At 41.9% G+C, this 25,246-nt stretch overlaps 1 protein-coding gene across 4 annotated transcripts in view; it reads left to right on the forward strand.

The window, feature by feature from the left end:
• The window catches only part of KMT2A (lysine methyltransferase 2A), an 85,816-nt gene that overhangs the window by 53,041 nt on the left and 7,529 nt on the right, over positions 1-25,246 (forward strand). For 2 of the 4 annotated variants that reach the window (XM_043500873.1, XM_043500872.1), the window contains exons 17-33: positions 496-606; positions 964-1,037; positions 1,479-1,672; positions 2,686-2,792; positions 3,493-3,630; positions 5,252-5,410; positions 5,722-5,839; positions 5,937-6,015; positions 6,300-6,459; positions 8,232-8,421; positions 9,795-14,112; positions 16,554-16,631; positions 20,794-20,858; positions 22,074-22,244; positions 22,861-22,935; positions 24,343-24,517; positions 25,001-25,108. In XM_043500873.1, coding sequence (XP_043356808.1) covers positions 496-606; positions 964-1,037; positions 1,479-1,672; positions 2,686-2,792; positions 3,493-3,630; positions 5,252-5,410; positions 5,722-5,839; positions 5,937-6,015; positions 6,300-6,459; positions 8,232-8,421; positions 9,795-14,112; positions 16,554-16,631; positions 20,794-20,858; positions 22,074-22,244; positions 22,861-22,935; positions 24,343-24,517; positions 25,001-25,108 — 6,320 coding nt within the window. The other 2 variants (XM_038380757.2, XM_043500875.1) reach the window with 2 other exon arrangements.

Genomic DNA, 25,246 nt, shown 5'->3' on the forward strand with positions numbered 1-25,246 from the left:
TTCATATTTGGAAGGAAGAAAGTCTTTGGAGCAGTATAAATACAAATGCTAATGTAACTGAATCAGCTTGCTCTGTAGGGAACCAGCATTGAATAATGTAATAATCTTACCAGTTTTATTTTTTTCAGAAGCTTTTTCATTTTAAGATAGTCTTGCCTTTGAATGTATGTTCTATTTCCACTGCAACCACATGCTGTGTGTCTTTAAAATAACCGCAAAACTTGACCAAGACACTGTATAAAACACTTTGATTTTGCTTCTCTCAGTGTTGGGTGAGGGAAAATCAGGTAAATGTTCCACATCACTTAGAAGCAACCTCACCAGTCAATTCGCAAATCAGCGTGCGACTTGAGATGTAAAGGGGGCAGTATCGGACCTTTTTAGGAGCAGCATCCCATTCAGTGCGTGCTTACCCTGTGGACTAAGGATTTGGAGATGTTGCGGGTGTACAGAAGAGGGTAACATGCTGATATGAACTGTGTGTTTTTTTTGTAGTTGGAATTTAGTGACGATATTGTGAAGATTATTCAAGCAGCCATTAATTCAGATGGAGGGCAGCCAGAAGTTAAAAAAGCTAATAGCATGGTCAAGTCCTTCTTTATTCGGGTGAGGAATACAGTTTATTTTTAAATGCTACTTTCTATGTAATTACCTGTTTAAAAAAAAAATAAAATAAAATAAAAAAAAAATTTGTCCATTGATTCCCAAACTTCCAGATTAGCTGTTTGTGCTGCCACTGGAATTCAAAGAGTTCATCGCATTTTGTGTACTTAGCTTCTTTCTGGTTAAGCTATTGGTTGGTTGTGCTTGGGAAATAAGTAGTACCTTGGCAGAGTTCTCAACTTTAATGAAGTCTTCTTGACTGACCTGAGATCTGCACATTTGCTGTGGATCTTGGATGAATTTCTTGGATCTTTTCATTAATATTTTCTTATATTCTAATCTAGCGTTTTTTTATTTCAGCAAATGGAGCGTGTTTTTCCATGGTTCAGTGTAAAAAAATCCAGGTTTTGGGAGCCAAATAAAGTAACAAGCAAGTAAGTAATTGTTCTGCATCCAGGAGCAGCACCCTGCAGTTTGTCAGCTGTCAAAGCAAAAAAGAACAAAACATGCTGTTACTTAGTAGTAAAAAAACAATCAAATTCCCAGATGGGTTTATTGGATGCATTTTGTGCTTCTGAAACTGAGAGACTAAAAGCATGATATAGAGCCTGGTTTAGTGTGTGCTGATGTGGTGTGAGCTGCATTCTCTGTCTAGCATAGCCTTCATTCTGTGTTTATATCATCCCTGAAGGAAACAGAGGACAGCAACACAAATGTTGAAATGTAACTGATTGGTAGTAGTGATTAGTTGAGAGCATATACAGGTTTTAAGTATTGAAGGGAACTGTAACTGAATACAGACTATAGGTTGTTTACAGTGTCCAGGTCACTCGGTAGAGCCAAGTCTGACAGTTGACTCCTCTTTACATTTTCAGCAGTGGGATGTTGCCGAATGCAGTGCTGCCCCCTTCACTTGACCATAATTATGCTCAGTGGCAGGAGCGTGAAGAGAATAACCACACTGAACAGCCCCCTTTGATGAAGAAAATCATTCCAGCTCCAAAACCCAAAGGGCCTGGAGAACCAGATTCACCAACACCATTGCATCCACCGACACCACCTATCTCTAGTAAGAAACCAGATCCCTGGACAGATGGCCCCAACCCTGATGTGCCCATCCTTCTTCAAAATCTTGAGAGCCAAGGGGTAGACTGCATTAGCTCCACATAGGGACTTGTACATGTCCATTCTTTTAGAGAACTCTTGGGTGTATTTGAACAATCTGTGAATGGTTTCATGATCTCTTGCAAGTTCAAACTTTATCAAGCAATCAGCATATTTGCTGTTTTGCCAGAGTTGATTGAGGCACATCCAGGATCCTGGCAGCTCCACTCAAATAAACTGGGCACAAGGGCCGGCTGTAGGGAGAGGAGAAGAGGGCAGCAGGACATAGGCGGCTGGGGTGGGAAGCAGGGAGGAAAGTGACAGGGACATGATACAGAAGGCAACATGAAGTTGCAGAGCAGTGCCAAAGGCAGAAGAAAAGTGACTCCATTAAAGACACCAGGAGCTGCCAGGATAGTCACCACAAGCAAGATCAAAGGAGGCTCCAGTTGGTAATGGCAGCAGCCCTATAGCATGGTACTGTTGCACAGGAAGCCTCAGCCCTTGGGGTGGTGGCTATCTTTTCTTCATCCTCTTTTCTCTCCCTACCCACGAGGAGGACTAGGGGACTAGGTGTGAGACCTGACATCCTACTGGTCCCTCTACTTGTCTCTTCTGGGCCAGGAAGAGACAAATACATAGAAGTGCCTGGCCTGAAAGGAGGCTGTGAAGGAACACCTTAAAATAACTTATCCTGAACAGTTGTCTGGATTCCTCCGCTGAGCCATGGCCACTATCATTTTCATTTCTCCCCAGAAAGTGGCCATGTAGCCCCTGAGGTCTGCCTTACTGTCCCTGCTCTTTGGTTTAAAACACTCAGCCTAGAAATGAACGCTGCATATGCTGCTATTTGACTCTTCTACATTTGTGCACTTAAAACTCTTAAACTGACAAGTTTTCTAAATAAGTATTTCCCTCCTCCACTCTGTCTTTAAGAACCAGTTGCCAAGAATAAACATTTTTTCTTTTTGCTGTAAGGCTCTGATAGAAGCCGGGAGGATAGCCCTGAACTTAATCCACCTCCTGATGTAGAAGACAACAGGCAGTGTGCACTCTGTCTGAAATATGGCGATGATAGTGCTAACGTAAGTACCTGCACAGCTCTCTCTCTCTCTATAATAGTGATAGATTATGACAATGGATTGTACTTTTGAGCTGCCACTGATAACAGGACAGATGCTTACTGATTTCTCTGTTCATAGTTTAATATTAAAGTAGTATTGCTTGCCTTTTTCTTTAAGCCTGGTTTGTTCTGATCAAGAGTGTGGTTTGGTTTTCATTCCAGATTTTAATTTTTTTTGTTGGCATTTTAAGAGTCACCCTTTTGATATGAGTTCACCAAATAATTCATGGAGGGAAATTATGAGCTGCACTCATTTCCGACGATATTTCTGATTCTGGGACACAGAAAGAAAACCTGTAGATATAAAAGTTTAATTTTTCAGCTTCCAATACCACATTGAGAACTATAGAGCATATAACAGGTTAAAATTGGAGCTTAACTACTATTTAGGCTGTCCTTTTTTTAAATTGAGATTACTGCTAATTTGCTAAACTTCCTTTTTGGGTGGATTGAAATCCAGTACAAGTGGAAATCTGCTTGGGTCCTTTGTGCATTGCTGTACTTTAGGCCAGTGGTTTTCAACCTTTTGTTGAAATGTCTAAGATTTCGAAAGGAGTGCACACCTCCTGTCAAAATTTTTAGGGGTCTGCAAATGAAAAAAGATTGAAAACCACTGTCTTAAGGAATCTTTGAAAAACTATTTATTACATATTTTTCTTTAGGATGCTGGACGTCTCCTGTACATTGGCCAGAATGAATGGACACATGTAAACTGTGCTTTATGGTCAGCAGAAGTGTTTGAGGATGATGATGGGTCTCTGAAAAATGTACACATGGCTGTGATCAGAGGGAAGCAGTTGGTGAGTATAAGCAAATGTGGCTTGGTTAGGGTTGAGACTGGAGTCCATCTAAAGAATTCTTATGGGGTTTTTCCCTCCTCTCCCTTCCTATTATTAATCTGATTTCTGATTTTAAGTTCTATCACTGTCTGTAACATAGAATATGTTCCCCAGCTAGTCCTTAAGCTGGCTGGCATTTGAAAGCCTACTTTTCCTCCTAATGCACTGTGAGCTCCTGGTGTAGAAAAATGTTGGAGACCAAAGGGTTAATTTGCTTGTAATAGGAGGGCAACACTTTATGGATTCAGAATTTTACAGGGGAATCTCCCATGAGCAAATTCTTTGAGTTCAGCACTTTAGAACCATGGCTTTTATTTTAAAATAAATAGCAGCGACGAGGGATGTCAATTGCACAGCTAAATGTTGCACTAAAATATGAAATATATAACTACATGCTATATATCAGGGGTTCTGAAACTCTATTGCACTGCAACTCCCTTCTGACAACAAATATTACTACATGACCACAGAAAGGGGGATTGAAGCCTGAGCCCAGCCAAGCCCCAATGCTCCAGGCAGAGGGGCCAAAGCTTGACCCCCACAACCTGGGCCCCAGCAAGTCTAACACCAGACCTGGCAACCCTATTAAAATGGGTTTGCAACCTACTATGGGGTCCTGACCCACAGTTTGAGAACTGCTGCTATATATAGTTAGGACTTTCTTGTTCATCTCTGTCTGCATTTGCCTTGATTCTAGTGAGGCTTGGGTAAGAGAAAAATGTTATTCCTAAATGAAAATTCCAGGATAACTGGGCTGAAGAGTGTTAGTTCAAAATAAGTTTTTGACTAAGCCGAAATGGCTGCTTGCCATATGAGGATGTTCATAAAATCCATTGTAGGATGGTTACTTTTTAGAGATCTCACTTACAGAGAGAACCATCATAATAAACTCTGCAAAAGGTTTTTCTAAATTCTGACCAGACTTGGAAAATGGAGTAACCTTCTTATTGTGACACAGTGGCTGCTTCCTTTCTAGAAGAAAGGAAATGGGGCTGAAGGCAATTGCATAAATCAAATTGAAGTAATTTGGCCAAATCTTGGTATTGCATCATTTCCCCCTAAACAATGGTTTTCATATTAAAGCTTCAAAAATAGTGATAAATTGTGCCTGTATTTTGGTCAGCAGCAAGCCCTACAGGAGGGAGTAGTTGCCATTTCTAGGTCAGGGGTGCACATGAACAACTTAGTTGTGCAGGCTTCATCCAAGAATTCCTGTGTGGTTCTTGTCCTGAAGGGTAAGCAAGATAGTGTCTCTGTGGATTTTGAGGGACCCAGAGTTTAGGTGGAAATTAGTATGTTCTTCAGGGAATTTTCTTCTTTCTCCCCTGCAAACACAACACCCCCACCCCATTTCCCCCTCCACCCGCCTGCACATGTGTGCTCTGTCTCCTGTGGATGGGTTTTTGGGTGCAAAATAACTCATTGTATAATTTTTGACTTTCATTAACACAAGCTCATTCAAAGTCTAAACCCTTTTTTCAGTCTGTGAAAGAAACAAATGATAGTGACATGATGATTTGTTCAAAATAATGTTTTGTTCAAAAATACGTTTTTGTAATTTTTCCATGCTTTGGCTTTATAGAGATGCGAGTTCTGTCAAAAGTCAGGCGCCACAGTAGGCTGCTGCCTTACTTCCTGCACTAGCAACTATCACTTCATGTGTTCCCGAGCCAAGAACTGTGTCTTTCTGGATGATAAGAAAGTGTACTGCCAGCGGCATCGTGACTTGATCAAAGGAGAGGTGAGATCACACTCGCAGCCCTTTTTGTCCAAGGCTTGGGAGAACTGTAGTAATAAACATTTTTATTTCTTAAAAGGTTTAGGTGAATGTGCTCTTCATGAGAGTAAGGACCTGACACACTAGTGGGGAAGAGAGGTTAGTGATGTGACTAAGAGCTCTGAACAGGTGTGGCAAGTGCTGTATAAATCTCCACACAGCTCCATCTGAGAGACCAAATCGAGTATCCGTTGAGTGAGACTGTGTGAAACATGCATAATGTTTCCTTTAAAATTAATGTGTTGCTCGGGCGGGGGGGGGGGTTCTTGCTCTAGGTGGTACCGGAGAATGGATTTGAAGTTCTTAGAAGAGTTTTTGTGGACTTTGAAGGGATCAGTTTGAGAAGAAAATTTCTTAGTGGCCTGGAGCCAGAAAACATCCACATGATGATTGGTAAGGCCTGTGTCTCTTGGCATTTGTTCTGTCTTTTGGTGCTGGAATCTGATCTCCTCTCTCTTCTAGAACTCTTCTTGTTCTCTTTCTGGTTTAGGTTCAATGACTATAGACTGCTTAGGAATTCTGAATGATCTGTCAGACTGTGAAGACAAGCTGTTCCCCATTGGTTATCAGTAAGTAAAAACTGTTTCATCATTGGGTAGATCTTACTGAACTACTTATCAGTCAAGGGCTAGATCCATAGGTCTTTATTCAGGGAAATTTCCATTGAAGCTTATGGTAGCTTGCTTAAGCAAAAACTACTCAAGAACCTTGGGGTTTGGCTGGAATGACTCCAAATAGTACAGGAAGCATATAGCCTCCAGAGTTTTGAGAAGATGAAAACTGAAGACAAGAATGTGGAGGTCTCTGTCTACATTAGCGACAATATTTATTTTATTTTCTAAATATTTTCCAGGTGTTCCAGGGTGTACTGGAGCACAACAGATGCTCGGAAGCGCTGTGTGTATACTTGTAAGATCATGGAATGTCGACCTCCTGTCATAGAGCCAGATATCAATAGCACTGTAGAGCATGATGAGAACAGGACGATTGCTCATAGTCCAGCACCCCCAACAGGCAAGTTTCTTAAGATACTTTTCTAGTGGCAAATCCTCTGTGTATATATTTTTTTTTCTTCAATCGCATGGCTCATGATTTTTAGTAAGCAGGTGAGGGATATTCCAAAAAGTTAAATTTTTGTCCTGTGCATTTTTGGACATAGAACTTGACACAGAATGCACTCTGTGCTGCAGAAGTGTGCTCCAGTATCTTATGGTTTTATTTTAAAAAATTGTTTCTCGGACTCATGGTTGCATAGGTAATCTTGGAAACATGAACCCAAGCTGATGCCACATTGCCTTCCAGTCTTCAGATAGCCTGAAACAATAGCTCTGAGAGTTGTGAACTGACCCATTTGTCACAGGGGCGTTAACTCTGAAACTAAAATTATGCTTTAAATGTCAATATTGGTAAATATTTCACTGCTGTTAGTTTTAGCAAAATCAGCTAACTGCTATGCCTGTTCCATAATTCCAGACTGCTTCCTACTCTTCCACAGATGCTGACAGCCTCAGTTACCTCCTTCCAAGCTGTCAAAACCTCCAGCTTCACTTCCAGACAACTTCTACAATGCAGTTATGCGTTGTCAGTACAAAAACCTGCAGTATATTAAAAACATACACAAAAGGGCGTCTGTCTTATTATTTTAGGCACCTCTGACAAAAATAAAAAACAACCTGAAACAGCTAAATGCACCAACAATCTCCAATAAAATTCCTCTCCTCTTCAAGCCGTACATCCCCAAAAGCCTGAGTATTCAGATAAGCCTTGTATTGCATCTTGAAGATCAGCTGAACCTAGTTGTTCTGACCTAGAGTGAGGATAGCTCCCAAAGCAATGAACTTCCCTGAAAATATTCTATCGCCTTGGGGCTCCAGTTCAAGTCTCTCTTAATCACAACTGTGGCAATATTGCAAAAGAAGAAACTATTTTTCAGGTAGGCAGGTCCTAGGCCATTTAGATCAAAAACAAATTATATACATCCTTCATTTAAATACAGTTGCCACAAAATTTCAAGTTTGCTGCCCCCAGGCTGCTGCAACAGAATCCTTTGAGTCTTGCTGTAGAATTGAAATCAATCTTGCTGAAGAGTACATGGGGATTTTGACTGTAGTGCAAGTCTATGGACAGAAGGGGAGAGTAAGGGTTTGTCTACACACTGTAGCAGTGTGCACTAGACTGGTGTAAATTGCAGGATGATCCAAAGCATTGCTCTCTAACTGCCCTGTGTAGACACAGCTAATGCTTTCTAAAAGGTTCCTAGTGCATGTTAACCTAGTACTGTTTCAGAAAGAACTACATCAGTGGGCACTGTATACCTTTTACAGCATGTCAGTAGGGTCTACGTGGGGCAGTTGGGGCACACCAGAATATACACCCTTCTGGTACGCATTGCTTCACTGAATACCTAAGTAGATAGTTAGAGCCAAGGCTTGGGAGTCAGGAGGCTTTCTTATTACTATAGTGGCAAAGGTGTTCCTGGGTCTTTATTGACATGTAAAAAAACAAGGTCGTTGTCCCAGGACAAAGTATTAGTGAAGCTGCCACATGGGTGGGTCATAAATTAGTTTTATGTTGTGTGTTTTTTGTTGTAAGTGTTTCAGCTGAAAAAACATATTTAGGAGAGAGAAATTAGACTATTACTTCCTGAGAATCTAATACAAGATGTCAGTGGTTTTATGTTTTGTTTAAAAAATGTATCTTGACTTCTCTGAGTGAAACTTGTTAGCAACAGATGCTCCAGGGTTATAGTTTTTAATGTCTGAATTTTTATTATTCTTACTCTGCTGCAGAAACTCTATCCAAAGAGAGTCAAAATACACCAGAAATGGTAAACCCTCCATCTCCAGATCGTCCCCTGCATTCTCAGACCTCCAGTTCCTGTTACTATCCTCTGATCTCAAAAGGTCCCAGGGTCAGGACACCAATCTATCCCCTAACGCAGCGGTCTCCCGGGTCTAGGCCTTTGCCCTCTGCAGGTATTGTACTGCTTTTCTTTTCTTGTTTTTGTGTCTGTCTCATGCTTTGTTTCTCAGAAGTTCTGCTCACTTTAGATGCTCAGTTTCCTTGTTGTGGAGATGATAGTGCAAAATGGGATATGAGGGAAGAAGAGAGATTCTGGGGCATGTGCAGGAGAGATTATTTTTCAAGGACTGCATACTCAAAACAAAAATCTGCCCAGGAAAAGGCTCTAGAATTGTAATAGCTCTCAGCAGGGATCATAGTTTTGGCTTATTAAAGTCCCAAAAACTTTAACTGGCACTTTTTAGCGAGACTCAGAATTTCAGTGTCTTGGGTGATCTACTACTTTTGTGTGGTGACCATATGTTCTTTAGATTCTACAAATGCTTTTTACAGTGGAAAGCATAGCTGCCTCTATGGCAGAAATTTTTCTGAAATTCTTATCCAGGTTTAGATTAATTCCAAACAGATCTATTCAAGAAGAATATACTCTAAAAAGAGGTCAAATATTGAATCACAATTTATTTATTTATTTATTTATTTATTTATTTTTAAACTAAAACATTCAGAGAAACATAAAGCATAATGTTTAGAAATCTTAGAGGAGGGAATGTTGCCTAGTGATTTTGGAGCAGGAGATTGGAACTCAGAACTCAGAATTCTCCAAGATTTTATTCTGAGTTTTGCCACCTAGACTAAGTCACTTCACCATTTCTTCGTGCCTCGGTCTTTCTCCTCTCTAAAATGGTTAGAATGTTTTCCTTTACAAAGTTGAGGACTAAAGTTTATAAAAAGCTTTGAAATCCTTTGGATGAAAGATCTATAAAAGTGCAGTTTTAGTCAAAAAGAGGGGGCGTACTTACTGAATTCTTTCCAAAGTGTGTTGAAAACCTACATTAAGCATCAGTTCAAATTTAGTTTTAAAGACAAAATAGTAATCCTCTTCAGTTATCCTGAAGCTAGTATGCTCTGACATGCTATTAACATGTGTAATGTTGCCAGCAGGTAGCAGGTAAAATAACACTTCTGAGTAATTTTGGAGTCATTTGTTTGACTTTTGTGGTGTCTTTGTAAATCAGAATTAGTTCTTGAATTCCGGACTCATAATTGTATAGCATCGAACCCTATAGGGTATAATTCAGAAATTATCAACATTAGCTTCAAAAGATGTATAACTGACAATATTGGATGTTTATAAAGAGTCTGGTTTTTGGGGAATACGTATCTTCAGCCTTATTTCTTTTTTATTTTGACAGTATTTTTAAAATGTGTTTTGTTTGTTGAATTTCTTAGGTATGTGCATCGTTTGTATAATCAAATTGCATGTATGTGTTGGCTATGTGATACCTATATTGTTTCACTGTATTTTTTCCCCTCTTGTCCTCTTCAGGAAGTCCTACGCCAATGACCCATGAAATAGTAACAGTGGGAGACCCTTTATTATCATCTGGACTTAGAAGCATCGGCTCTAGGAGACAGAGTACCTCCTCTTTGTCACAACAGCAGTCAAAACTCCGAATGGTTTTTCCCACCAGAGTTGGGAACACTTACTCCAGACACACTGTGCCTGGAGTATCTAGTATCGGATCCTCATCAGAATATGAATCAAGCGTAAAAAATATAGACAGCTTCAAAGGGTCAGTGAATTTAAGCGCTCCAAGTGCGTTAGCTCAAAATAGCCCTAACTCTTCAAGCTCTCCAAGAATGGTAGCTACAAGTGGAAGTAAAACTTGTCATTTGGGTGGATCTCAGTCTTTAGAAATAAAACACTCTACCAGTTCAGAGTTGATGTCCAAAAGCACATCTTCGAAGGGAGAGAAGACAAAATTGTCGAGTTCAAAGGACTCGGATTCTTCAGCTCATAGCTTTGCTTCATCTGGGAATACTAAAATGTCCACCCAAGTGCTTAGTACATCAGGCATAGAATTAAACATTAATAAAAAGGGAACTTTTCAAGAACCTTCTTCTGCAACACTTTCTTCCAAAGATACAATGCCCTTTCCATCTTTTCATCAGAGAGGCCCAAGGAAAGATAGAGACCTACATATGGACCTCATACAACCAGAAAAAATCTCTTCTGTTGAAGACGTAGATGGAAAGAACTTAAAGCCTTCTGGAATAAGTAGCAGGTCTTCTGCATCAAGTGAGCATGTGGTTTCTGCTTGCAGAGACAGACGACAGAAAGGAAAAAAGTTAACAAAAGACGCTTTCAAAGAGAAACATTCTGTAAAAACTTTTACAGACTCAAGTCAAGTGACAGCCAGTGATGAAGGAAGCTTAAAACCAGAATTTATCAATCAGGTTTTGGCAACTGAACAGATTAGTCAGAGGTTGTGTAGTAATGTTTCTGCTGAGAAAACTGGGGATAAGTCTCCACCTGCACAAGGGGCATCTAAAGCTCCATTGGTGCAAGTTGAAGTGGCCTCCAAGGAAGCACAGGCTCCTAGAAAACGCACAGTTAAAGTAACCCTGACTCCTCTCAAGATGGAAGGTGAAAGCCAATCTAAAAATACACAGAAAGAAAATGATGCCGAATCGCAGAGTAAGAGTGCAGAACCAGCTGCTTTGACAGAGCTGTCTTCAACTTCTGGAAGCCAAGGAGATGGTTCTGTTGTTCAGGGAAGTCCAAGTGATACTCCTACCCAGGAATCTCAAAATAATTCTTATCCGAATCTGCCTGTTGAAGACAGAAATTTGATACTTCAGGATGGAACTAAAGCTCAGGAAGATAGTTCTTACAAGCGGAGATATCCCCGGCGAAGTGCTCGGGCAAGATCTAACATGTTCTTTGGATTAACTCCTTTGTATGGTGTGAGATCTTATGGAGAGGAAGACATTCCATTCTACAGCAACTCAACTGGGAAGAAGCGAGGAAAGAGGTCTGCAGAAGGACAAGTAGATGGTGCAGATGACTTAAGTACTTCTGATGAAGATGATTTGTACTACTACAATTTCACTAGGACAGTGGTTTCCTCAAGTGCAGAAGAGAGGCTTGGATCCCATAATTTATTCAAGGAGGAGGAGCAGTGCAATCTTCCAAAAATCTCCCAGCTAGATGGTGTGGATGATGGAACAGAAAGTGATACAAGTGTTACAGCAACAACAAGAAAAGTAAATCAGGTAACCAAAAGAAGTGGCAAAGAAAATGGGACTGAAAACTTAAAGCTTGATCGAGCTGAAGAAGCTGGAGAGAAAGTACAGGTCACCAAGAGCTCTACTGGCCATAAAACTGAGCCAAAGATTGATAATTGCCATGCTGTAAGCAGGGTTAAAACACAGGGTCAGGATTCCTTGGAAGCTCAGCTGAGTTCCTTGGACACAGGCCGTAGAGCTCATGCTAGCACACCCTCAGATAAGAACTTATTGGACACTTTTAACACAGAACTGCTAAAATCAGACTCTGACAATAACAATAGCGATGACTGTGGAAACATTCTCCCTTCGGACATCATGGACTTTGTATTAAAGAATACACCATCGATGCAGGCTTTAGGAGAAAGCCCGGAGTCATCTTCATCTGAACTTCTAACACTGGGGGAGGGGCTAGGTCTTGATAGTAATCGTGGCAAGGACATGGGTTTGTTTGAAGTGTTTTCTCAACAGCTGCCAACTGCTGAACCAGTGGATAGTAGTGTTTCTTCCTCTATATCAGCAGAGGAGCAGTTTGAGCTGCCTTTAGAACTTCCATCAGATCTCTCTGTTCTAACTACTCGTAGTCCTACTGTGCCCAGCCAAAACCGCAACAGGCTTGCTGTAATTTCAGAGTCTGCACTCTCATCTTCGGGAGAGAGGTCTATACTGGCTTTACCTTCCACAGAATCTGGAGAGAAGAGAGTTACAGTCACAGAAAAATCTGCCTCTGGTGAAGGGGATGCAACTCTTTTAAGCCCAGGGGTAGACCCAAGCCCTGAAGGACATATGACTCCTGATCATTTCATCCAAGGTCACATAGATGCAGAACACATAGCCAGCCCACCTTGTGCCCCAGTAGAGCAAGGGCATGGCAGCAACCAGGATTTAACTAGGAACAGCGGTACTCCTGGACTCCAAGTGCCAGTATCTCCTACCGTTCCTCTTCAAAACCAAAAATACGTTCCAAACTCCACTGACAGTCCTGGTCCATCTCAGATTTCTAATGCTGCAGTACAGACAACCCCACCCCACCTAAAACCAGCCACTGAAAAACTTCTGGTAGTCAATCAAAATATGCAGCCTCTGTATGTCCTCCAGACTCTTCCCAATGGTGTTACACAAAAAATACAGCTGACTCCTTCTGGTAGTTCCGCACAGAGCGTAATGGAGACCAATACTTCAGTGCTAGGGCCCATGGGAAGTGCACTCACTTTGACTACAGAATTAAATCCAAGCCTGCCATCATCTCAGTCTTTATTCCCCCCTACTAGCAAAGGACTGTTGCCTATGTCCCATCACCAGCATTTGCATACCTTTCCCACAGCTACTCAGAGTGGTTTCCCACCAAATATTGGCAGTCCTGCATCAGGTCTCCTTATTGGTGTACAGCCACCTCCTGATCCTCAGCTTTTAGTGTCTGAAGCAAGCCAGAGGACAGACCTTGGCACTACAGTTACCACCCCGACCTCTGGCCTTGGGAAGAAAAGGCCAATATCCCGACTGCAGTCACGAAAGAATAAAAAGCTAGCTCCGTCTGGAACCTCTTCTGCCATAGCGCCTTCTGAGATGGTTTCCAATATGACTTTGATTAATTTTGCTCCCTCCCAACTTTCCAACAGCCCATTAGATTTGGGGACCCTTGGAAATTCGACACCCCACAGAACTGTTCCCAATATTATTAAAAGGTCTAAGTCTGGAGTCATGTATTTTGAGCAAGCGTCTTTGCTGCCCCAGGGTGTGGGAGCAGCCCCTGCTGCGGCAGTTGGCACTTCACCCAGCATTATTGGACCAGATGCTGGCCACCTCACGACAGGGCCAGTGTCAGGACTAGCATCGAATTCATCAGTGCTGAATGTTGTATCCATGCAGGCCACAGCAGCACCTAGCACTGGTGGGTCAGTACCTGGCCATGTTTTGGGACAGGGTTCTGTAACATTAACTAGCCCTGGATTGTTGGGAGACCTTGGCTCAATAAGCAATCTTTTGATCAAAGCCAGTCAGCAAAGTCTTGGTCTTCAGGAACAGCACATGACTTTGCCACCAGGTTCTGGGATGTTTTCACAACTGGGGACGTCACAAACTCCAGCTACAGCAGCAATGACAGCTGCATCAAGCATATGTGTATTGCCTTCAGCACAGACTATGGGCATGACAGTTGCTCAATCATCCACTGACCCAGAAGGTCCTTATCAGCTTCAGCATATGACACAACTTTTAGCCATCAAAAATGCTTCTTCTCAGCTGGATCTTGCCACTGCTTCAGCACCTCAGTTTTCAAGCTTTTCACAGCTAGTGGACATTCCTAACAACACAGGACTTGAGCAAAGCAAGGTTTCCTCAACTGTAATGCATGCCAGTTCAGCTTCGCCTGGAGGCTCCCCATCATCTGGCCAACAGTCTGCAAGTAGCTCAGTGCTTGGTCCCACAAAAATGAAGCCAAAAATTAAACGAATTCAACCGCCTTTAGACAAAGGGAATGGAAAGAAGCATAAAACTCCTCACATGTGGACCAATCCCCCTGAAGTACACATTCCAGACAGAGGGGCCAATGTTGTATCCCAAGTCTCAACTGCAGGGTAAGAGAAACATGTGTTTGCTTTTGTGTATGCTTGAGGTTTTGTTACCGTGGTAAAAAATTGGCTTTGTTGCACTGGTCCCCACATCAAATTTCCTTTTTATCTTCTCATAGTGAATCCTTTAGTAGTAAATTCTATAATAGCATTCACTGCCATCAATGGACTTCTGGACAGGGAAAGCAGATTTCTAAAGAAGTTAACACACAATCTTTGCCTTAATTTATGGTGGACATCCCTGACAAATTTTTGATAACCATTTATTTGGGGGAGCAAAGTTGTTTGCGAACATGGTACCTCTAGCTGTGCTATAAGTTAGTGGTTAGCTATCACGTTGATAGGTGCTTTGTATCTATTGATATATACTTTTAATCTTAAAATCTGGCAGCATTTGGCCTGATTAGAACTTGGATTGGAACTCTGCAAGGAAAACATGGTGGTTATAGGAAATGGTGGTGGTCTGAGGAGGTTGCACTCTTCCAAGCCAGTACCAAGAGACTGCTCTGGTATGTTCCTATGGAAGTACTATGCTGCTTGCAATACCAGTTTTTTAGGTAGAACTTAAAACTGAGCCGCTGACCAGTTGTAGTTATTTGAAGATCCCATGGTACTTTTTGCAAGAGGAGAGTTGGTCCTAATATCCTAGCCAAATTTCTAATTGGATTATTACAGTCTGCCTTCCCACATTCCCCTGCTATTTCAAGTGGCAATGGGATTCTGCACACCCTAATTGTTGTGTGGTGTTGCTGTGTGCTGGAAAACAAGTGTCCTGTTTCTCTTTTAGAAATGTCTATATTTTAGTGGCTGGTGAAGTGGTATCCCTACATACAGTTTGTAAATTGTTTTGAATTCATTCTGCCCTATATTTTGCCCTTTCGTTTCTCTTCTTTCTTGAATGCCATGGTACAACTTTAAAATGTCATGGGAGTAGAATACTTCCCATTAAATATTGTTAATAGTATGTTAATGCTGCTGAGATTTAATTATATGGTTAATTGTGTGTTAATGCTTCTAGAGCCTTGGACAGATGTCTTTTTATTTTTTTAATTAATTAAAGGGTTAAGCTGTATGCCAGTTAATGTCAGTAATCACACTGCATTTTCATCATGCTGCTGAGTTTTCTCTCTTTCCTTTGGAAAGAGGAATCACAAGTTATAGGGAATGTTTATAGAATTTAAGGCCAAAGGGATAATTAGATAATTTAGTCAGATCTATCTATATATACATAACAGGCCAAATAATTTCACTCCATTACTCCTGTACTGAGCCCAATAGCTTGTGTTTGACTAAAACATCTTCATTAAAAGCAATCAGTCTGCATTTGAAGAGAGTTTACCACTTTCCTTGGTAGCTTGTTTTGATGGTTAAATGCCCCCACTTTTTCAATATTTGTTTTCTAACTTGAATTTGTCTGGTTTTAACTTCCAGCCAATGGTTCTTGGTCTTCAGGAACAGCACATGACTTTGCCACCAGGTTCTGGGATGTTTTCACAACTGCCAGTTAATGTCAGTTTATAGAATTTAAACCTATTTTAAAGAGCAGTTTAGTACTTGGTATATTCTCTCAGTGGAGGTACTTATACGCTGTAATCAAGTCAACTCTCAATCTTCTTAGGTCCTTTCCAGTCCTATATTTATATAATTCTATGATTTGTTTTGATAAGCTAAACAGACTGAGCTCAATTGTCTTACTGTATGGCAATTTCTTTCCAGTCTTTGAATTGAAGTAGCACTTGTTTTGGTGATTTTACTTGGGGTGCAAATCTGTAGGAAGAAAGGAGAATAAGGACTGTGGACCTGGGTGCTGAATGTGACACTTAACGTTTTTGTTCAGAAAGTCCCCAAGTATCCTCTCTGTGTGACATTGCCAGCAGTCCATATGATAAGGGATTTGACCAAGGGCAACCCAGCAATCCACTGCAGTTCCTGGAGGTCAAGAGACCTGCCCAAAAGTACTGGGCAGGTCCCTTGACCTTTAACTCCGGTTAGTTGGGTCATATGACTCCGGTCAGATGACTCAGTTCTACAGTTCTTTAATGTTTTTAACTCAGTGCTGTAAGTCTGTTTTGAAAAGCAATTGATCCACAATCTTTTAGACATAATTGATCTTCTATTTGTAAATATTTTAGGCTATTTTTTTGCCAGCATATCATCCTTTATGGAGTGACCCCATGGTTCCATGCTTATGGTTATGCAAAAACATCCTTGTAAAGATCCTAGAGTACTCCATCCCTTTAAAGTGCAAGTCTTGAATCTGACCTAAAGCACTAGCAATTTGATCTACTTTCTGTCCTCTGGCTTCACAGTAGCATTTGTTCCTATTTTTGTAGTTTGCTGAAATGCTGAATCACTTATGGCAGGTCCCACTAGATCCATTATTTCTTGGTCACAATAAATTCTTATTTGTATAGTCTCTTGAATTATCCCAAATCTTTCTGTTCCAGGACTCCTGCAGTGAAGGCAGACATTCAAGATACAAGTATAGATCAGCTACCACAAAAGCCATCTGGGCAGCCTGCAGGGTAAGTATTAAAACAAACCTTTCCCATTAGGTTTTGCTGGTTTATATTCAGTACCTTATAAACAAAATAAAACTCTGTTCCTTCCTTCCTTGTATTTGTTGCTGTTGTTGTAAATTAAAATACCCCAGTAGCTTTCAGTCTGGAATGTGTCACTTGTAATATTAAATCCTTGTTTAATCTAGTAGAACAAGATTCATTGTAATAACATAATTAGAGCACATGCTACAGTGATAAATGTCACAGAAATAAATGTTAATGTATAAGAATATTTTCATGTTCAGTTGAAACCAGCTGATTTTTGAATACTTGATTCAGGAGTAAATGCTTAGAAATAGTTGCATACTTGTGGCTTTTAAATGTTGTTTGTAATTCTTTTTTTTAGGGCTGGTAAAAACTACCAGATTAGCAACCGTACAGGTCAAAATCTGATATCCACAGAATGGATACAGTAGTGCAAGCTTTCCCCAGTTTTCTTCAGTTGATTGCTTTGCTTCATGCTAGAGATGAGTTCAAGATTGCCATCCAGGGGCCAGTTTTTGATGGATTTTGTCAGGTGGACTGTTTCCGCTGGGGACTGACTACCTCTTTTTAAAAATCTACTCTCAGTTCTTTAATGGAAAGGTTTGATAGCTGTCAGTGTCCTGGTAGTGATTGAGTCTTAAAGGAAAACACTTAAACTGCAATATTAAAGAACAATACTAATCTTCAAAAAAAAATCTATTTAAATGGACACTGTCAAGTTGAAAACCACATTTCTGTCTGAAAACTCTGGGGCCTGATTAATTGCTGCTGCTATTCCAGATTTAAATCGGCATAAGAGGTTGTCTTCACTAGCAAGTTAACATGAGGAATAGCTCCAGGTGTTCGTAATAACTCAAACCACTTATGCACACCCACCTACTCACAAAAACAGCCCCACCCACCTGTCACTCATGTGATGACCTGTGTGTGGTGTAGGCAGTAAAACAAGTTAGCTGTCATGACTTGGGGTAATGGGACAGACCGTGAGCTCCTCTCAAGAGCCACTACTTCCACCTATCTATAATGTGGCCACAGGCCAGTGTCATAACACAACAGTTGAGGGCCTAGAGTTGCCAGGTGTCTGGTTTTCAACTGGAATGCTTGGTTGAAAAGGGACCCTGGTGGCTCAGTTCAGCAGTGCTGACCAGACAATTAAAAGTCTGGTTGTCGGCGCAGGCAGGCTTCCTACCCGGCTTCGCATGACTCCTGGAAAGCTGCTGACATCTTCTCCTGGGTCCAAGGTGGAGGGATGGCCATGGGGGTTCTGAGCGCTGCTCCCCCCTCCAGTGCCAGCTCAGTAGCTCCCACATGGCCAATGGGAGCTGAGGGGGCAGCGCATGCGGGCAGTGCCCAGATCCACGTGGTCACGCTTCCACCTAGGAGCCAGAGGGAGATGTCACTGCTTCCCGGGAGCTGCCTGAGGTAAGCGCCGTCCAGAGCCCACACGCCTGCCTGCGCCCCAACTCCCTGTCCTGAGACCCCTCCTGCACCCCAAACCCCAGTCCCACTCCAGAGTCTGCACCCCCAGCCAGAGCCCTAACCCCCTCTCATACCCCCAGCCTGGAGTCCCCTCCTGCACCCCAAATCTCTCATCCCTGGCTCCACCCCAGAGCCGAACCCTCAGGCAGAGCTCTCACCCCATCCCACATCTCAACCCTCTGCCCCAGCCCGGAGCCCTCTCCAGCACCCCAAACCCTTCATCTCCATCCCTATCCCAGAACTGCAGCCGGAGCCCTCACCCCCTCTCGCACCCCAGCCTGGTGAAAATGAGCGAGTGAATGAGGGTGGGGGAGAGCAAGTGACAGAGGGAGGGGGGAATGGAGTGAGCAGGGGGCGTGGCCACAGAGAAGGGGTGGGGCGATGGGGAGCAAGGGTGTTTGGTTTTCTGCAAATAGAAAGTTGGCAACCCTATGAGGGTTATTAGTCCTCCAGTACCTGCCCACAATCCTTTGGGGCTACTACCCTATGGCCTTTTCTTGCTGTCTATTTCCTAGAGTCCCATGCCACTACATCTAGGCCTGCTGAGCCTTCGTTCTGCACAGTCACACTCGGCTGCCAGTACCAGCAACTGCACTGATCTATCTTTGGCATAAAGCTCAAGCTTTTTTAGAATGGCCTTGAAGAAGAGGCCTCTCATTGTACTGCCAGTTGCTTGGAAGGAGCTTCTCACACAACTCCGGGCGTGTGGCCCACTCTTAGTTGTCTCATGGCTGCTTGGTGATGTAGTCTCATCACTCAGTGCTTGAGGGACGGATCCAGAACTGCCAATCAGTTGTCTCCCATCTTCCAGCTCTGCATGAAGCTTTTTGCTCTCCTTAAGAAAGCTTACCATCACTTCTGCATGGTGACAAGCTGTGCCCCACCATGCCACATGCCCTGTTTCTTCCTCTTTTTGCCAAAATGAGAGTTGCGATAGTGCCAACACCTGCTATAGATTGTTTTTCTGAATTGGATCCAGGCCTTGCCTCCAAGTTGGAATGAAGGTAATGGACAGAAATTTTGAGTGCACCAAGCCGGAACTGATTTACTTTAATGACTTGTCAGGTTCATACCATTTCTGCCCAGGATCTCCAAAAGGCACAGATAGGTTCTCTCTCAGTACACGGAAAACATTCATAGCGTTGCACGGAGGTGCTATGAACCATGAGATGTGTCCCAGGAAGTCTTAGTACTACACACAAGTGAATAGAGTGCCAGTGTGGATAAAGGCCGCTACAGCCCCTGTGCTCCTCCAAGCTTGGCTGTTGTTCTGTAGTGAGGCCACTCTCCTTTGTGAAATGCGTACACGGTGGAAATAATTTGAGGGTGGATCACACAAGTTAATTCTGTAGTGTGAATGCATGCTAAGTGTTATAACAGCATAAAGCTGAAATTATGCAACGGTGAATCAGGCCCCTTGTACCTACTGTAATCACAGGTAACACGAAGATTTCTGTACTGAAATCTAAAAATTAGGTTTTTTTCCTTTTCCAGCTTGTATCCTTTGTGCATGGATTCATAGGCTATGTCTACACTGTCAATAGAAGGACAAAACTGTCTTTCAGAGGTGTTAACATCCACCCCCCCCCCCCGAAAGACGCACGTTTTGCCGCGACAAGTGCCTGTGTGAAGGAGAGCTCTTCTGCCGACAAAGCTAATGCCGCTCATTGGCAGTGGAAGTTTTTTGTTGGCAGGAGAGCCGACAAACAGTGACTACACTGTGTGACTTTTAGCGGCTAAAAGCTATGTAATGTAGACAAGCCTATAGATTTCAAGGCCAGAAGAGACCACTGTGTGACTTCCTATATTATACAGGCCATAGAACGCCCCCAAAATAAGTCCTAGAGCAGATCTTTTTAAAAAATAATCCAATCTTGATTTAAAAATTCTCAGTGATGGAGAATCCACCACGACTGCTGCTAAATTGTTCCAGTTGTTAATTACTCTCACTGTTAAAAATGTACACCTTATTTCCAGTCTGAATTTGTCTACCTTCAGCTTCCAGCCATTGGCTCGTGTTATACCTTTCTCTTTTTAGATTGAAGATCCCATTATTAAGTATTCGTTTCCCATGTGGATAGTTATAGACTAATCAAGTCACTCCTTAAACTTGCCTTTGAGCTCCTTGAGTCTGTCAGTATAAGGCATTGTGAAGTTCTGGGGTGCAATCAACTTTTGTCTAGTGAGGGCAGTGTGGTTCGTGGTTTATGGATTACATACATTTCACCATGATATTATTGACCAGTGCATTATTAGTTTTCCAATACAACTCTCAAGGCATATTTTGTACAAAGATTATTACGGTAATGTGTAGGGTGTGAATACAGAGGTACTTTCAGTCACAGGCATGCAGTTTGGTTCACTGTTCTCTTGCACTGTCAATTTCTCCCTTTCTGAAAGGATCCTTATAAACAGGTACTGGAGAACTGAAAAACTCTTATAAACATATTTGTAATAAGAGTATTATTTAAACTGTGCTCTGTTAGAAACTAGAAATTTTTATATGTAATCAATTTAAAAGTGTTCAAGTTGACATTGTCTCTGTGAAACACAACAACCCCAACTGGTTAGATGGATCAGCCGTAGAAAAAAACAGGAGTTACCTTCGGTGGGGTGGTTTATTGCCAAGCATTATATTTCATTTTTTTTCCCTTTCCCCAAGGCAAATGGCAATTCTTACAGAGCCACAGTCAGTGCAGAACACGGCAAATGAGCAAGAAAATACAGGTATGTCGCTTCTTCCAAAAATACAGTTTCTTGACAGCTTTTGATGTTGAACTATATAGAGTCATTTCACGTTTGACCACTTTAAAGAACTCGTAGTAGCCACTGTATGGTTTTCTGCTAGTTTTGGAGGGAGTTATGTTCCAGTCACAGAAATGTGAATTGCATGTGTGGTTGTAGTTGTAGAAACTTGCAACTTTGATTTTTATGTTCTCATGTTGTAGTGTAATCTGGATTTCACTTTCTAAATGGATGTAAATCCGTGCTCAGGACCTCAGTTCTTGATCAGGAAATGAGAGTTCCAGAACAGTTCTAAACTTTAGAAAGTCCCGTTCTAAACTTTGTTTGAGAGTTGAGTTTAAAGTCTGCTTATCACCCCCGTGCCCGTATACAGAGAACAGAATTAAAATTGTTGTGGTAAAGCTGTTGTCCCATTAACTGCAGTTTTCTTTCTCCATCATCACCAGAAATTGATATTCCTGTAGTAGCTCCCCTGGAGTATGATTCATGAAAGACCTTGTTTTCCCATTTTATAATTCCCGTTGCCACTGGTGATGGTTCAGTAGGTAATCCATTATTGTGGAACTTTAACAACTCACTTAATATCATTAGCAGAATTGTTCTGGCTGAGTCCACATGCCTGCATGTGGACGTGGATTCTGCTGAAACTGTACAGCTGCCTACTATAGTGTATGCTGTTCTCCATGCAGAGGTAGATGTTAAATTGCATTACAGATTCTACAGGTTGTGATAACCGCTAAAGCAGTGGTCCCCACCCTTTCTTGTGGGACTAGCATATTGCTATTCCCAGAAGACTGTGGCGGGTGCCGAACACCCCATTACTGAAATGCTGCCGAGAAACGGCAACGAATCTCGGCGGCATTTCAGCGTTGAGGTGTCCTGCGGGTGCACAAAAATGCTCCGGCGGGCGGCAGGGCGCCCGTGGGCACTGCGTTGGTGACCCCTGCTTTAAAGCAACCAGGAGTTGGTTTGCATGAAAAGGATCTCAAAGCTAGAGAGTTAACCAGGCACACTGATAAGGGAGGCAGCTCAAGAATGATGCTTACGTTTTGGTGGCTTCTTAGAAATAATCATCCATTGTTCAAATCAGGGACAAATTCTTTTCACCATTAGGTATCTGTTTGTTTGGTGGTGGGCGGTACAATAAAACTTCATTCTTCCCAACTGTATCTTCATATCGGTCTGTCTGTCTTCCAGGATCCAAAGCTCCTGAGGAGGAGGAAGGCACTTTCAGCTCCCCACTTATGTTTTGGCTGCAGCAAGAACAAAAGAGGAAAGAAAGCCTTGGTGAGAAGAAGCCAAAGAAAGGACTAGTTTTCGAGATCTCAAGTGATGACGGTTTTCAGATCTGTGCAGAAAGTATTGAAGGTGAGGACAATGCTTTCTGGTTGCAACTTTCTCTGAGCTTTGTTCCCAGAGGTTAAAAACAAAAGATACTTTTTGAGAAACTGTGATCTCTGTATCAAGCTTCTCCAGAATAGACTTGTCTTCTCTTAGAGATAAAGCTTTGGAACAAAATCCTATGCCAGAGTGCCTGGTTTGTGTTAAATGTCTGCATTGTGCCACTTTGTCTTGAATCCATTGACCAACAGTGTTGTTGGTATATAAAGTAGTGGTGGGACAAAGCAAATAATGAACACAGACCAGGCATTAGGTCATCTAAATTTTCTTTCAAGTGTCATTGCTAAAGCAACTTATTTGCCTGTGCACCATTAAGTTTTTTTGAAGAGGGTGAAAACTGTATAACTACAGGAGAAATAATGAGTTTATGGCCACTAATTGTGCTTTTCTTTATATTTGCGACATGGCTGGTACTGTGTGCGTGCACATACACGCACACTCTCTGGACTTGGCTGCATTGCTGCAGACCTGACTGAATGAGAAGACAATCAAGAGATATGCTGAGCAGCTGTTCCAGTTACTCCTGATGTCTGATAGATGCAAAGATTCTTTTATTGTTTTGTCTTCCATTTTCTAATCACAGATGCCTGGAAATCACTGACTGATAAAGTTCAAGAAGCTCGTTCCAATGCCCGTCTGAAGCAGCTATCATTTGCAGGTAATACCAAGCACTGAAGTTGTTTCCTCTTTGCCAGCAAGTGTATTTTAAAAGCAGATAAACCAATGTCATGAGGAAATTGTCAAAAAAGAGTAGAGTCTTCAGAAGAAAAAGGTCAGTTGCTTATAGACAGCTCACTTCTTTAAAGGAGAAACATTTTCGGTATTAAATATTTTGATTTAAGCTGGGCAAAACTCCTCAAGGTTTGCATAAATAAAAAGCTCCAATATTGCGGCAGCAATAACTTTTATATGAGAATGATCAGGTCATTGATTTTCTCTCTTATTATCTGATTCATTACTATGTGTCGGGGTTTGTGTTTGATCCACTGAGCAAGCAACGTTTGCTGTGAAATGTTGGACTTCGGTTGAACAAAGCTTATGGCAATTTTGCTACTTTTACAAATGAGAAAATTATGCTACTTCTCTTAATCTATGGTGGCTGGCCACCTAAGCCTATCTGACCTTTTTATTCTGTGTATTAGCTGCACAAATAACACTAGTTTAGATGTGTCCTGGAGTTCTGCTGTGAAGTTGTTTAACAGCATGGTATGATCAGAAATCTCCTCGCTTCAGGTCAGACCGTCTACAATGGCATGTAGCCGATCTGCAATGCTAGCAGCAAATAGCTCTGACGGCCAGTGATGGGACACTAGATGGGGAGGGCTATGAGTTATTCCAGAGAATTCTTTCCCATGGTGGGTCTCGCCCACATGCTCAGGGTCTATATGATCCCCATATTTGGGGTCAGGAAGCAATTTTCCCGAGTCAGATTGGCAGAGATCCTGGGGGGTTTTCGCCTTCCTCTGCAGCATGGAGCACCGGTCACTTGCAGATTTAAACTAGTGTAAATGTTGGATTTTCTGTAACTTGAAGTCTTTAAGCCTTGATTTGAGGGCTTCAGTAACTCAGCCAGAAGTTAAGGGGTCTATTATAGGAGTGGGTGAGTGAGGTTCTGTGGTTTGCAATGTGCAGGAAGTCAGACTAGATCACGATAGTCCCGTTGGACCTTAAAGTCTATGAAACACTACTGTAACTACATAGTATACAAGTGGAATGCCCAGAGTTACCCTATAAGCTCCAATGCGGGGTTTTTTTTTATTAGTTAGGCATAGTTTATAAGCCTGCTATAGGAGTTAGCATTCTGACCAACTTAATCACTATCTGAAAGCCACTGTCCTAGATGGTTGTAGTTCATCTGCTAGTTGCTGAACTGGGGATGTGTCTTGATGCAGAGACTGAAACAAAAGAATGTTTGTTTGATTTCTAATGAGAACTTAAAATAATGTAGCTAATGCAGGGCTCTGGCAGGTGCTTCTCCTGGTTTCTGATGGACTGGTTTATTTTCCAGACTGCCTGTTTTCACTGACGCCTGGTTTCTTACTCTTTCCTTTTGTCCTTGTTCTAGGTGTGAATGGTTTGAGGATGCTGGGGATTATCCATGATGCTGTTGTGTTTCTGATTGAGCAGCTTTATGGAGCAAAGCATTGTCACAATTACAAATTTAGATTCCACAAACCAGAGGAGACCAATGAACCCCCATTGAATCCACATGGCTCTGCTAGGGCTGAAGTCCACCTCAGGTAAGTGTGAGCTTTCTGATGGGCGGGACTTGACCAGTCTACTAGCCAGAGTAAGAGACTTTTTCCCTGGCAAGTGAGGGGCATAAACTGTAAACTTCTGCAGAATTTAATCTTTAAACTAAAAACTAGATTATAGGTTTAATGGTATCTTCCAAATGTAAACTGATGGCCTGTATATTCCTGAGTCTACATGCAGCTCTAGTACTTCTGTTGCTCTTAGCTTTTTGCCAAGCAGTAGGAAATTGAAATTAATAAGACTTCCCACTTTACCACTTCCATTCACAATCCTAAAGATTATGTTTATTTGGTGTTGCTGCCTTACAGAGCTTTGATCAGCACCTGAGGTGAGCATGAATCACTGAGAAGGAAATGACAGTTAGGCCAGAGAAGTGATAGAGTAGCAGACACACATAGCCCTTGCAGCAGCCAAGGTATTGTTGAAAATTAACTTTGCCAGTAATACACGTGTTCTTTGCCCTCCAGGAAGTCAGCATTTGATATGTTCAATTTCCTGGCTTCTAAACACCGCCAGCCGCCAGAATACAACCCCAATGATGAGGAAGAGGAGGAAGTGCAGTTGAAGTCTGCTCGGTATGCAGCTGGATTTATGTCTCCAAAAGGGAAAAGGGGAGGGTACTAAGAAGAAAAGCCAAATATTTTGGTCGTGTCTATTGCACTTGGAGGTGTGGTCTTACAACTTTAAATGTACAGAACACTAGAAAATAGATT

This window comes from Dermochelys coriacea, chromosome 22 (genome assembly GCF_009764565.3).
Source record: "Dermochelys coriacea isolate rDerCor1 chromosome 22, rDerCor1.pri.v4, whole genome shotgun sequence".
Lineage (NCBI taxonomy): Eukaryota > Metazoa > Chordata > Testudines > Dermochelyidae > Dermochelys > Dermochelys coriacea.